The sequence below is a fragment of the Muscardinus avellanarius genome (genome assembly GCF_963383645.1).
Source record: "Muscardinus avellanarius genome assembly, chromosome: 7".
NCBI lineage: Eukaryota > Metazoa > Chordata > Mammalia > Rodentia > Gliridae > Muscardinus > Muscardinus avellanarius.
The window spans coordinates 34,541,444-34,555,029 of record NC_137793.1 but is presented as its reverse complement, the minus strand read 5'-3'; the positions used below and the strand labels follow the sequence as shown (position 1 = coordinate 34,555,029).

At 42.6% G+C, this 13,586-nt stretch overlaps 1 protein-coding gene across 1 annotated transcript in view; it reads left to right on the top strand.

Annotated features, from left to right (window-relative positions):
• Positions 1–1,452: 1,452 nt before the first annotated feature.
• CHSY3 (chondroitin sulfate synthase 3) overlaps positions 1,453–13,586 on the top strand; it is a gene marked incomplete at both ends in the record, with an annotated part of 277,339 nt that continues 265,205 nt past the window's right edge. Inside the window, 2 exons of the mRNA XM_080699138.1 lie at positions 1,453–2,239; positions 4,831–5,114. Coding sequence (XP_080555264.1) covers positions 1,453–2,239; positions 4,831–5,114 — 1,071 coding nt within the window. The remainder of the gene's footprint in view (positions 2,240–4,830; positions 5,115–13,586) is intronic.

Sequence of the window (13,586 nt, the reverse complement as noted above, 5' to 3'; positions counted from 1 at the left end):
CACACCCCAGACTCCAGCTAGACATACAACCTTTAGGGAGGAAATCTTAAATGTCCTCTTTCTTAAAATGTCACATCTTCAGGTCATTTCTTCACAATGTAACTAACTTAAAAATGATTTGGACTAATAAAATTTTTGAGATTCTATTGCCACAGATGTTTTTCTTCCACTATTGGAAGTAAAAAAAAAATTTTCATTGCCTTGGAATTAAGAGGCAACTAAAAGACCCTATCTTCTGTTTAATTTTCTGATGACGTTCACTTGGGTACGGATTTCCTTAGTTTGCATCTTCAGGATATTGGCCCTATGAATTTGTCCACGTTTTGCCTTATCTGTCTTACTGAACCATTCTTCTACCAAGGCTAAAAACAGTTCATGGTTCTTCCTTTTAGACCAGAGCCCACCAGCACCTGGAGAGCTAAGGAGGGGAGGCTTAGGCAGCCCACTTCTCAATTCAACAGGTGGAGAACATGGGACTTTCATCTTCTTTGAAGACTGAGCCCCTACTCAACTTATCTCCCCCAGCCTTTCAGCAAAGGGATTTCCAATGTTTCTCAGATTTGAGACTCCAGGTGACCCTCATGAGCCGGTGAGCCCTGTGGAGAGGTGGTGAGAGATGCAAGTAGGAAGGGGAGCTAGGCTGGAGGGGGGGGGGGAGGCGACGGCTGGTTTTCTGAACACTGAGCAGGACCAGGAGCGGAGTAGGCGCCAGCGGCCGCGGTTAGTCCAACGCCCAAAGGACAAAACCCGCCGAAGGGGTCCACAGTAGCCACTTTTGGGGCGGGGCCGACTGGGGAAGGGTCAAGCCAGGACAGAAGGGCCCTGGGCCGGGCGAGACGAGTCGGGGGCGAGGTGAACCGGCTTGCGGTGGCTCGGGGACCCGAGCTCCGCCGATGAGGTCAGAGGAGCCGGACGCCGGGAGGAGGGCGCTGCAGCCCCCGGACGCGGGCGTCTGGAGGCCGGCGGAGGGGCGGGACAGGACGGGAACGGGGGACGGGGAGTGCGAGCGGGGGAGGCGGGACGGGGGGCGTCCTCGCCGGGAGCCGTAGGCGGCCCGACAGGCGTCGGTCGTTTCCTTCCGGAGAGGACGCCGGCTCGGGACCCCCGCCCGGACCAGGGCGCCCCGGGGCGGGTGCCCGGGCGACACCGCGGGCCTCCGCGGGGCCGGTGGCTCCTCCTTCGGGCGGGCTGCGCGCCGCGGCGGGGGGAGCGGGAGGCGGGCGCGAGGGCGGGGGCCGGGGAGGCGGGCGGGGGAGGGACCAGGCGCCAGTGACAGGGTGGCAGCCCGGCGCGGACGCGCTGCCGCCGCTCCTCCTCCTGCAGCCGCGCTCGCCGCCGCCGCCGCCGCCGCCGCCGCGGGGAGAAGTTTCACTGCTCAGCCTCCCGAGGCAGCGCGGCCGGCGGGGCCCCGTGCACACCCCGCCCGCAGCCGGACCCGCCCGGGCGGCCGCGATGGCCGTGCGCTCCCGCCGCCCGTGGCTGAGCGTGGCGCTGGGGCTGGTGCTGGGCTTCACCGCCGCGTCCTGGCTCATCGCGCCCCGGGTGGCCGAGCTCAGCGAGCGGCGGCGCCGCGGCTCCAGCCTCTGCTCCTACTACGGCCGCTCGGCCGCCGGCGCGGGCGCGCAGCAGCCGCTGCCCCGGCCCCAGCCCCAGCCCCAGCCCCGGCCGTCGCCGCCCCCCGCGCGCGCCGAGCCCCGGGGGCCGCCCAGGCCGGAGGCGCCGCCCGGAGGCGCGGGCTCCCGGAGCAGCCCCGGGCAGCAGCCACCTCCGCTGCAGCCGCGGCGGCGAGGACGCGAGCCCGAGGGCGCGACCCGGCTGCCCGGCGCCCCGGCGGCCGGAGGGGACCCCGAGGAGGAGGACGGGGGCGCGGCGGGCGCGCGGAGGGGCGGCCACAACGGCAGCGGGGACGGGGGCGCCGCGGCCCCCCGCGCCCGGCCCCGGGGCTTCCTCTACGTGGGGGTGATGACCGCGCAGAAGTACCTGGGCAGCCGCGCGCTGGCGGCGCAGCGGACCTGGGCGCGCTTCATCCCCGGCCGCGTGGAGTTCTTCTCCAGCCAGCAGCCGCCCGACGCCGGGCCCGGCCAGTCCCCGCCGCCCCTGCCTGTCATCGCGCTGCCCGGGGTGGATGACTCCTACCCTCCGCAGAAAAAGTCCTTCATGATGATCAAGTACATGCACGACCACTACCTGGACGAGTATGAGTGGTTCATGCGCGCGGACGACGACGTCTACATCAAAGGTGACCTCCCAGCGCCGGCCGTCCCACCTGCCCACCTCCCTTCCCGGCCCCTGCCCAGCCCCTCGGCCGCTTCCCTGCCAGCACGTGCTCTGGGCTCCCGGCTCCCTGCCCGCGGTCCCCACCCCTCGCCCGCATCCGCCCACTATGTCTAGCCCACTCCTCCTCCCGCAGTCTGGACTCTCCTCATACCTGCCCAGCTTATTCGCCTCCCTCGCTCGCCCTCTTTACGCCTGACACCTGTCCCTACTCTTTAAGGTGTTGCAAAGGCGAGGAAAGGGTTTTCAGAGCTACTTAATAATAATAACAACAACAAAAAACCCGATTCCCTTTCTGCCCTCCTCTGACAGCCCCCAGTGGTGGCAGTTCCCCAGATCGGTCCAGAGGGGCGTGTCCTCGGTCGAGGAAGAGGAGAAGCAGGGTGCGGGCTGCAGCCGGGCTGGGGATGGTGTGTGCTGGCTTTATACCTGTGCCCTTTTGTTTAATCTGGACCTAGCATAGTTTCAGAGCTGCTGAGACGGGAGAATCACTCTCACCGTCCTGGACCCGACCCTGTGCATGCCCTTCCTTTTGGAATAACTTGCGGCACGCAGGGAGTCCACGGGCACCTCCACCGTCCCAGCGCGCTGGCTGCTGCTTCCAGCCACCACAGTGCAGAGCCCTGCCGCCCACTTCCCCCGCCACAACTCAGTAACACCTGAGGGGATGGGGGCATTGTCAGGTGGGGAAGAAGGAGAAACCTTGTTGGATTTATCCAGAGCTCCCGGCTAGATTAGCGCTCACAGGCACTGGATCTTGTCCAGTGCATCTCTGTGGCTGCGGCGATAAGCAGAGGCTGGAAGTCCTTCCCAGAACCACATGCAGCCACAGCACGAGGAAACTTTGTCAGTTTCGAAGAGGCGCGGTCCTTTACCCGGAGTAGGAGCGGCTCTGGCCAGAGAATCTCTAAACTCAGCGGATCTGAGTTTCTGAGAGCACAGGAGTAAGTCTTTCCAGCCCAGACAGTTGCCTAGCTGGGGAGGGACGCAAGGATAGGAACAGGGTTGCACTGAAGGCTTCTCTGTGATTTCCACGTGTCCTAGCTTCTGGTCAAAGGAGGGCAGTCCTTCCTAGTTCATACCTCTCTCCTTGTAACCTCGCTGCTTTCCTCTGACTCTGGTAGTACCTTTCACATAAGGCAGGAAGAAAACAATCCAAGATCCTCTTTTAACAAGAGATTAATGTGTCGTTAATAAGCAGATATTTCTCCAGTTTGTGTTGGGAGGAGGAAAATCACCACAGTGCTTGCTAGAATATGAAGTGTTGGTAATTGGACACAAAAACAAAGAATGTTTATTTTTATTACATTTCAAATAGGTACTGTTTATGATTGATTCAAGGGAAAATGCTTCCACTACCTTATGGTTTCCTTGTCTTCTGTAATTCATTAAAATCAGAGGTTTCCTGGCAGAAGTGCCACACTGTGCAGAGAATTTCTAAAATGCATCAGCAGCACTTCCTTCTGTCATTTGTTTTAATGCCTTGTGTTTAAGAATGTCCTTCCGAACATAGAAATGCCATATTCCTTCCATTTCTATGAAGAATGAAATATCATTTTGTAATAATGCAGTAATTAATACTCACTGGGAAGAAGATAATGACTGCAGGTACCCTGCTCAGCACAACTGATAGTATTGCCACCTCCTGAAAGGTGAATATGGTGACTCTACTAGTTCAGATGTCCCCCTTTTGTAGAATACTGAATGCTTTTGAACTGTTTTAGCCACAGAAATTTATTTTTAAATTGTTTCCTTGATGAACTTAAGAACTGCAGGTGAAACCAGTCATTTTACTTTTTAACAAATGCTTTTGTTCTAAAATTATGCCTTCCCAAATTAAGTTTTAAGATAAAATCGATCCAAACCCCGGACTATAGTTGTATATGATTCAGATTTGGTTAATGACAAAGCAACAATCTAAGTCAATTTTCAGAAAACTAACAGCCTGCTAAAACATTACCAAATATCAATGTTTAATTTTATTTTATATTTCTGGAAAGTTTTATCTCCTCCAGTGTGTTAGGAAACCTGTCATTATTCTCCTTACCATTATTTCATCTTTTACTGAAAAACTGATCATTGTTAAACTTGTTACAGTTTGCAATGACCTTGACCAGAAGTCAATACAATTGTATTAGGATTTAATTAATAACTATACATTAGTATTTAAAAAAATTGTGTGTGTTTGTGTGTGAGTGTGTGTGTGTGTGTGTGTGTGTGTGTGTGTGTGTGTGGTGTTGGGGATTGAATACAGGGGTGTTCTACTTCTGAGCTACACCCCCAGACTTATTTTAGTTTTTATTTCAAAGCAGAGTCTGGCTAAGTTGCCAAGGTCCACACTAAGTTCCAGAAGCTGTCCTTGAACCTGCCACCTTCCCGCCTCACTCTCCCAAGTACTGAGATTTCAGGCATGCACCACCATGACCTCGTTCTTCGCTTTGATTGTAAAAAGACTTGTGAGAAATCTAAGAACAGTGTTGTAAATTCTGTCCTAAGCCTTGTGCAGTGTAAATGACTACGAAATAAAAGCAGTGATCACTGTCTTTCTCCTTGTAGGTGACAAGTTAGAAGAATTTCTTCGATCACTGAACAGCAGCGAGCCTCTGTACCTAGGACAGACTGGCCTAGGGAATATTGAAGAGCTTGGAAAACTGGGGCTGGAGCCCGGGGAGAATTTCTGTATGGGAGGACCCGGCATGATCTTCAGCCGAGAAGTTCTACGGAGGATGGTGCCGCATATTGGTGAATGCCTCCGAGAAATGTACACCACTCACGAGGACGTGGAAGTGGGAAGGTGCGTTCGCCGGTTTGGCGGGACTCAGTGTGTCTGGTCTTACGAGGTAAGCCTTGAGCTCTGATGAAAACCTTCCTATTTACAGGTGTGTACCGCTTCAGTTGGGGGCAGAGATTCTGTTTATTGTCTCTGTATTTTTACTTCCTTACAAGTGATAGCAGCCTTTCATAGACAAGGGTGATTGTGGGAGATATCTTTCCTATTAGATCTAAAGTCTGGCTGAAGTTTGTTATTAGCATGCCCCTTAACTTTTAGCAACAGCCTGGATATGTGTTCACCTTTCTGGGAGATACTCTTTCCCTCTTTCTGTGCACTGTTCATATCTCTACATGTATTTATTTGCTGTCTCTAACAAGAGAACTACTTTTTATTCTCTTCAATTGTAGCCTCCCCCCCCCCTGTACTATGCCATTGCCTTTTTTTTAAAAAAAAAATTCTGTTAGATATATGATGACATCTCTTTTTTCAAATGGTTACAATTGGAAGTTTTGTTGGAGATTTTTCAAGAGAAAAGTGGAAATTTAACATATTTTTAAAAGCAGAGTAAAAATCAATGTATCACTTGTGACAGGTTTATTCACACCATTTTAACCACTCTATTTGATAATTTGTTGGACATCTGAAAGGCATGATGTATTCGGGAGGGAAAGTTCTAATGGTATTAGGTAACTGCTTAGTAGTACTTCGACCAGTTCACTGGATGGCTTATGTCTGCCTTTATGTAACTTTCTGAGCAGTAACCATTATTTAAGTAATCAGAGTTATGAACCGTTCTGTTATTACAGTAATTAGCTTTATAAAATACTCTGGTTATTGCAGTAATTAGTTTTATGAGATACTTGGTATTATTTTTTGCCTCTGGAAATTGATTTTGAAACTAAATAAAATTTTATTTAAAATAGATTTCATAAAAGTTAATTTTAGTAAAGATTGAGTTAACATTTAAATAGTGTATTGCAGTTTTTCAGCATAGTTTGACTTCCAAGTGTTGGCGTTTAATATTTAGCGCATGCTTTTGTAAGATATATTTTAGCTTATTTGCTTATATTTTCAATCTTTTCATGTCAGTCTAGAGGAAACATTTTATAAAAGTATGTTTCCTGTGAAATCATACCTCAAAGTTACAGTTTCATTTATTTTTCTTTCAGAAGTATAATGATACTGTAGTTGATTTTGCTTTTTGTATGATTTCTTGTATTTATGCTTCCAGAAAGTGTCTTCTGTACCTATTTCAGAGAGTGAAGTTATTGATAACTAGTTATCTATATGGATATGAAAGTTGGATACATATTATGCAAATTTAAATGATTGCACAGCTAATTCCTTTCAACAATAAAATAATATTTTTCTTATAAAATATACTACAATTACCCTTTGGAATAAAAATTGATGTAAGGCATTATAGTTTGTAGATAAGTAATATAGTAAGCTCAAACAATTTGTCTCTGATATAAAATAATCTGAAAGACAAAAATATTTAATGTAGGAAATACATTTAGCTGACAGTCATTAATCTATTCTTCATGTTCCAAGAGAGTGAAATATGATCAAATGACCTATAAACTCAAGAAGTGATTTAATATTTTATTTATAATACAGATATTTGTTCCAAAGAGAAAAGAAATTATCATAGATGGACACCCTTTATTATAGAATAATTGAAATCTTAGATCCTTTTATTAACTAATGTGACCAAAGAGACAAGCAAAAGAGACTAAGTCATATAGGTTGTAACTTAACTTGGTGAATACTATATTTTCAGTAACTTATCATTGTATGTTTGAATTGAGACTAACATTTATCCACCAGTGACCTCAGAATTTGTAGAAAACAATTTTTTTTTTTTTTAAACTGGGGTTCCTGGTAGCCCTTCTACCTCCGGGCTACACTCCCAGACCTATTTTATATTTTTGAAACAGGGTCTCTTACGCCAGCGTGGCTGGCTTCTAACCTGCGCGATCCTCCTGTCTCCGCCTCCCAAGCGCGGGGATTACAAGCGTGCGCCACCATGCCCGGCGAAAACAAATTATTTTAATATTTCCCCAGCATTAGAAAGTATCTTCTAGAGCTGTACTGTAGTGGAATGTCGACTTGATGTCTTGCTAAGCTATTGCATAGAATTTATATTGTTTTGGAATTTAGATCTTCAAACAGCTATTCAAACAGTACTTACCCTAAAAGAGGTATTATTTTAATCCTAACACCAAGTTTGAAAAATCTCAAAGAAATAATGGCAAATTGCATTATCAAGCGATAGATTAAACGTCATCTGTTAATAAAATTGGTACAAAAAAATTACACTTAAGAATTTTGTTACTAGAGGTGTGTTCTGTGTTTCATGAAACATCTGACTAGGTTTATTGGTTTACAGTTGAGCTGAGACATACCTTTCCCAGACATAACTTTCTAAATTGGATTTTAGGTTAGGTAAACTGCTATCTATTTTTACTGTTCATCTTCTGTAGAAAGATTGATCTATTTATTCTCTTTTGGGTTGGCATCTTCACTTAAGGTGAAATTTCACATCTGGTGATAAGAGAAGCTATGATATTTGTCATTAATTTTGTTTTTACATTTTTTAAACAAATCATCTGTGATGAGATTTTCTTAAATGTAAAATATCCTACATCTATATCTTTTACGGATTTCAGGATTTTGTTTAGCTTCCCCTCCCAGTTAGCTTTCTTTCAGAGTTGGGAGCTCTGTGTGACAGAAACATGTCCGGGATTTTTGAGTTTGAATGGATGAAGCATTCATGATGGAAAGTTATCTTTTAAAAATGGTGAACATGTTTGCAGTCATTACTAAGAGAAAATTGTACAGATTATTAAAATGTGGATTTTGTACTTTCCTTGAATATAAATTATGGCTTTTATAAAACATGGTTATATAGTAGTAGTATTTATTACTGCTAAATTGAAGTCTACTTTCTCTGCGTTTTATATACCATCAAGAAGGTATTGTGAAAAACAGATAAACAGTTAAGTAAAGGAGGGAACTTGAACTCGGTTAGAGTCCCAGTCTACTACTTGGTAACTTCATTGTCTTCTGCAGGTTTCTTCTTTAAAAAGCATTGTTCAATTCAACTGAAAGTTGAGATTGTAACAATATATACCTAATAAATTTCATAGAAGAGTAAATAATCCGTAAAAGGCCTTAATATAGTGTATTTAGGACACAGAAAATTGTCAATAGACAGTTACTGTCCCAGTAATATAAAGATCATGTATTATTCTATATAGCACATTCACAGATTTTACTTACTTAATAACTGGTAATGTTGATAAATCTATATCAAAAGTGTTAGACTAAAACTATTTTCAATTAGAGATTCCAAGTTTAAGGGTTTTTTTTTTGTATGTGTGTGTGTGTGTGTGAAGAGTAAGAAACTTATCTATAATGGTGTTTATAATTATGAAGAATTAAATACCAGTAAAATTTACTAAGAAACATGTCTAAAAATACATTACAAATATTTCCTTTATATATGCACATTATATTAAATAATTGATCTCAAAGAAATTATGTGGAAAATATTAACACATCATTATTTCATGTGCATATTTTTTTAATGTGCATATTTAAGGAATCCCAAACAGGTCAGACTCTACATAAAAGAATAAAACGTAACACTCTATAAATCCCTGGGTTCATTGCCAGAACACGGGCCCTCTTCTGAGTTCTTCTTATATCTTCAGTAGGAAAGGAAGTCAGTTGTATTCCATCCTGCAGTTGGCTCAGGAGAAGGAGTTTGTCTCTGGCAGCTAGAACTTTCTCTTGCTGTATCTCAGGGCTTTGGGGCAATGATGTACCACTTCAGTCCTTTCTCACAGTCCCTTTCTGGTTGTCTGGAGAAATATAGCTTGCCTGGTGGCTTCTTGCTGTTTCTCTGTTTTTATCTTTTTCTTTTCCATCCACCGTTAGTAATACGTAAGATTAACTACAGATGTACCAACTCTGATGTTTCAGTAGATCACAGGGTGTTGCACTCACCTGGATCACAGTGAGGGCCCCTAAGTGACCTGCCTTCTCCTAGGTAAGAGCCCCTCGGTACTGGTTAGCCTCGGAAGACTGGCTCTCTGTGTGCCTGAGATCTTGAGAGTCTGGACTGAAATTCTTCCTTCTCCACCTGGGATCCAGGCATCTGGTCTTCAGAGTCACAGGTCATAACACTAATGTTAATGATCAGCAGACTTCAGAGGTTGCTGTTGTTGTACTCAAATTTACCTTGTATCTTATAAGTAAAGATGACTAATTGAGCCATGTTCATGAAAAAAAAAAGTTCTAATCTATTCACTCTGTGAGAGTTAGAATTTATTGGCACCTCCTGTTGGCAAAGATCACATTTTTGGTTGAGCTCAGTGTTGGCTACTGTTTGTCTTGAGCTGCAATCTGGCAGCTCAGGAAGCTGCATGTTTCTCTCAAGCACTGTTTGGCACATGATGTATTTGAAGGAGTATTTTGTTTTTGTTGTTGTTTTTGCCTTGAGTAGAGGCGGGTAATCTCCAGTTCTCTTACTGTCTTATTTTATATTAGACTGTCTTTATACTCTTATCTTAATTGCCATGCCCAGGCAGGCATAAAAGTTCTAAGTTTTTTGGTACTATGAGTTGAACACAAAGGTATTCTACCACTGATTTACAGCCCCAGCCCTATTCTAATTATTTTGAAGCAGTGCCTAAGTTGCAGAGGGCCTCACTAAGTTTCTAAGGGTGGCCTAGAACCTGTGATATTCCCAAGTACTGGGGTTACAGATGCGTGTCACCATGCCTGGCTAATTTTTGCCTTTTTAAGCCAGATCATCTTCATGTTACAACTTAAATGCAAATATTTTCTATACAATGAAAGATTTTCCAGTGAGAATGAAATGTATATTTTAAATGCTTTAATCTATAGAAGAATTAGTATTTTTCAAAATTGGTCATGCAAATTGCATATCATAAATTATAGTTATGCTTTATTTTTTGTTTTTTATATTTATTTTTTATTTTATTTATTTATTTTTTTTGTGTGTGTGTGGGTCTGGGGATGGAACCCAGGGGCATTCGACCTCTGAGCTACATCCCCTGCCCAATTTTTATTCTTTATTTTGAAACCGGGTCTCACTGAGTTGTAGAGGGCCTCACTAAGTAGCTGAGGCTGTCTGCGAACCACGATGCTCTAGTCTCAGCCTCCCGAATGCTGGGATTACAAGCGTGCATCACCACACCCGGCTTAGTTATGCTTTATTATAAATATATTTTAATAAATAAAATTCTTACTGTTAAAAAGTGGTTTATACATTCATGTTCAGTTGGTGTATTAGGAGAATTGGGATTTTGTTTTTATGAAGATTGCATATTCAAGCATTAAAATATCAATTCTGATTATTTTTCTTTTCCCTGTGAGTTTTGCATTTTACCTGTAAAAGAATAATTTTAAGACTAGCTTATATTTCTCATTGTAATGTTTATAGTAAAATGGAGCCAAAGAATGTATGCTTCTTTATTTTATTCAACTACATGTTCTTTCAAAATACTACTTTATTGGTGAAAGTATTTCTCTGTGGCTTTACACAAAAATTTCTATGAATAAACTGATTTTTTTCTACTCTTTAAAAAGTTAACTTCACACCAAAATCTTTTATATTCAATCTTGGCCTATTTTAATCGTATAAAAGCCTGCTGTAATTTCTGCATATCTTCAGGTTTAGCTAGTTCATTTTCTTTGCCAACTGATGGCTTGTCACCTGAATTGTGACAACCCATGCTTTCCAAGAAGATGATTTCTAGCAGTTGTGGAAAATGTTAAATTTAAGCGATATCCTAGTAAATTCTATTATTTTAAAATAGGATATGTTCTGAGAGTGTTTTCCTGGGCTTGTAAGTAATACAGAGAACTATACCATAAGAAATCAGACTATATATGATTTCTGTATATCTGTTAAAGTTCAAATGTTTATGACATTCTTGTAGAGTCTTGTAGAGTCTTATGCAGCCTTTTTAGCTTCCTGTATTCTCTGTGAAGTTCCTTTTTTAGTGCTAATTTTCTCTACTATGAACTTATACCCCCTAAAGTATATTAATATATGTGATAAAGTGTAAGACTGGGATTCTGGGATTTTGATCTAAAATTTAGCCTTTCGAAAATACTTTCTTGGTCTGTTACAGTCACAATTTGGTTTCTGACTCTACTTAAAGCAGCTATCCTCTCACACCTACTCTTCCCACCCCCATCTGGCTTGTCAGATGAAATCATCATGCACTGATTTTATGAAACTCCTTGCTACCATACTGTTTCCTTCGCTGTACAAAATACAGTTACATTCTGAGTAGATGGGAAAGCCTGCTGTAATTTCTGCACATCTTGCAGGCTTGGCTAGTTCATTTTCTTTGCCAGCTGATGACTTGTCACCTGAATTGTGACAACCCATGTTTTCCCAGAAGATGATTCCTAGCAGTTGTGGAAAATGTTAAATTTAAGCGATGTCTTCAAGCCATTTGAAATTAATTCCATGATCGCATAAATACTCACGCTACTTTAAAATCTTTGAGTGCTTTCCTTCTTAAATTGATCACAAGTGTTCTAATTTCCGGAAAATAATTCAAGTCAGCTTCCTGGTTCCCTTACATTCTCTCGGTTCCTTAAAGGCTCTATTTTTGAGAAACATTTATTTCAGTCTCTTTTCTACTTAGTGAATTTGTGTTCAATATGCAAAGAAATGTGTTCGGTTATATAACTATATTACTTTTTATTTTGATCATAGCATGTTACTTTTGCACAAAGACACAACTTTTAATGAGACATCTCGCTTACCAAACTTTATTAAACCTAGTAAAAATCTCCCCTGTGGGACAGAATTGAGTTCTGCGGGATGTAGCAGACCATATCCTTAGCGCTGTATCTATAATAAATAGAAGAACATGGTTCACTTGCATGATTCTGTGACTTCTCTCAACATAATCCAGGGTTCTGACACATAAGGGCAATTCTGCCAAATGAATTCAACTTGGAGATAGTACAGTTTTGGTCAAGTGCAGCATTGGTACATTTCTCGATTTTATTTTAAGAAGATACAGTTCAGAGAACCTTCCATGGCTATTATGTCTCAGTCAGGTGTTTTGGATTAGGCTGGACAACTTGTTGGTTAAGGGAAATGCTGTGGTTGTGCGATCTAATCAAGAGGAAGCTGGTGCTGATACCAGCTACAGATGGAGGAATGCTATTGGATCAAGGACAGGTGGCTATCCCACCTGTGGAGTGCGCCAAGCACATTCAAACAGTTTGCCTAGAGTTTCAATGATGTGGTTACACAGATACTCAACCGATTAGTAGAAATGTCTTTTCATAAATAGTCATTTGAGTTTAGGGTAAAAACTTACATGCAGAAATTAATACATAAAATCAACAATTTAATTAAAATATTTTTAATAGTCTCATGTCCTATAATACAGAAATGAATTTGATAAAGAATAAGGATATTTAATGCACATGATGAGTATCTTTTATCAAACATGAAGAATCAATATTGAAATAAATGTAGGATGTGTTCTGCCGTAGGATGCAGTCATCTCACATCCTATGTAGCCAGATCTTCTCATTTGCTCAAATGTATCTATGCGTCCTTTTCTATAAACAAAAACATACATTTATTCCTTTCTTGTCCTCATGGAGTGCACAGGAGGGGGGAGTCAGGCTTCTAACCCATCTCTTGCTTTTAGGTCTGATATGCAATTGGGTTTCCATCTCAGATACCCTTCTAAATGCTATTCCTCCCCCTTTCTTTTTTTTTCTTTCTCCCTCCTTTTTTTATTTTTATTCAATTTCATGAAAGCTCCAGCTAGATCCAGCAGTGGAACATGTCTCAGAACTAGGATGTAATTACTCTTATTTCAGTTTCTTAAAGTTATGTTCTTAAACTCAGGGGCATTCTATCTCTGAGTGACACCCCCAGCCCTATTTTTTATTCTGTATTTTGAAGCAGGGTCTCACTGAGTTGCAAAGAGCCTCACTAAGTTGCTGAGGCTGTCCATGAACCGCGACCTCTTGTCTGCATTGCTATGACTGGAAAAGGAGAAACATAAAGGCATTTTAAATAATTTTTTGTATATGAATAGATTTCATTCCTGTTGTATGCCACACATTGCTAGGATTTTGTTTTTATCTAACTCTGGACCCAGGCCATCGGGCTTTAGACCTCAGTTTTGCCATTCATTAGCTGTATGGTCTTAGACAAGTTATTTAACCTAAAATATGCCTTGGTGTTTACATCTACTGAATGGGTATAGAGCTGTTTAGTGAAGATTTAATGAGCCAATGTGTACAACAGCATTCAGAGAAATGTCTAGCTGTGGTACACACTCTACAGCTGCTAGCTACTTTTGCAGAAGCAGAATGGCATAAAATAGTGCCAACTTTATAGATCCATAATGAGGATAAAAAGGTCAATAGATTAGAAACTCTTAGAATACTGCTTAACACATAGTTATCCATGTGTTAGTGTTAATTATTAGTAATATTTTACAGATTACAATGCTCA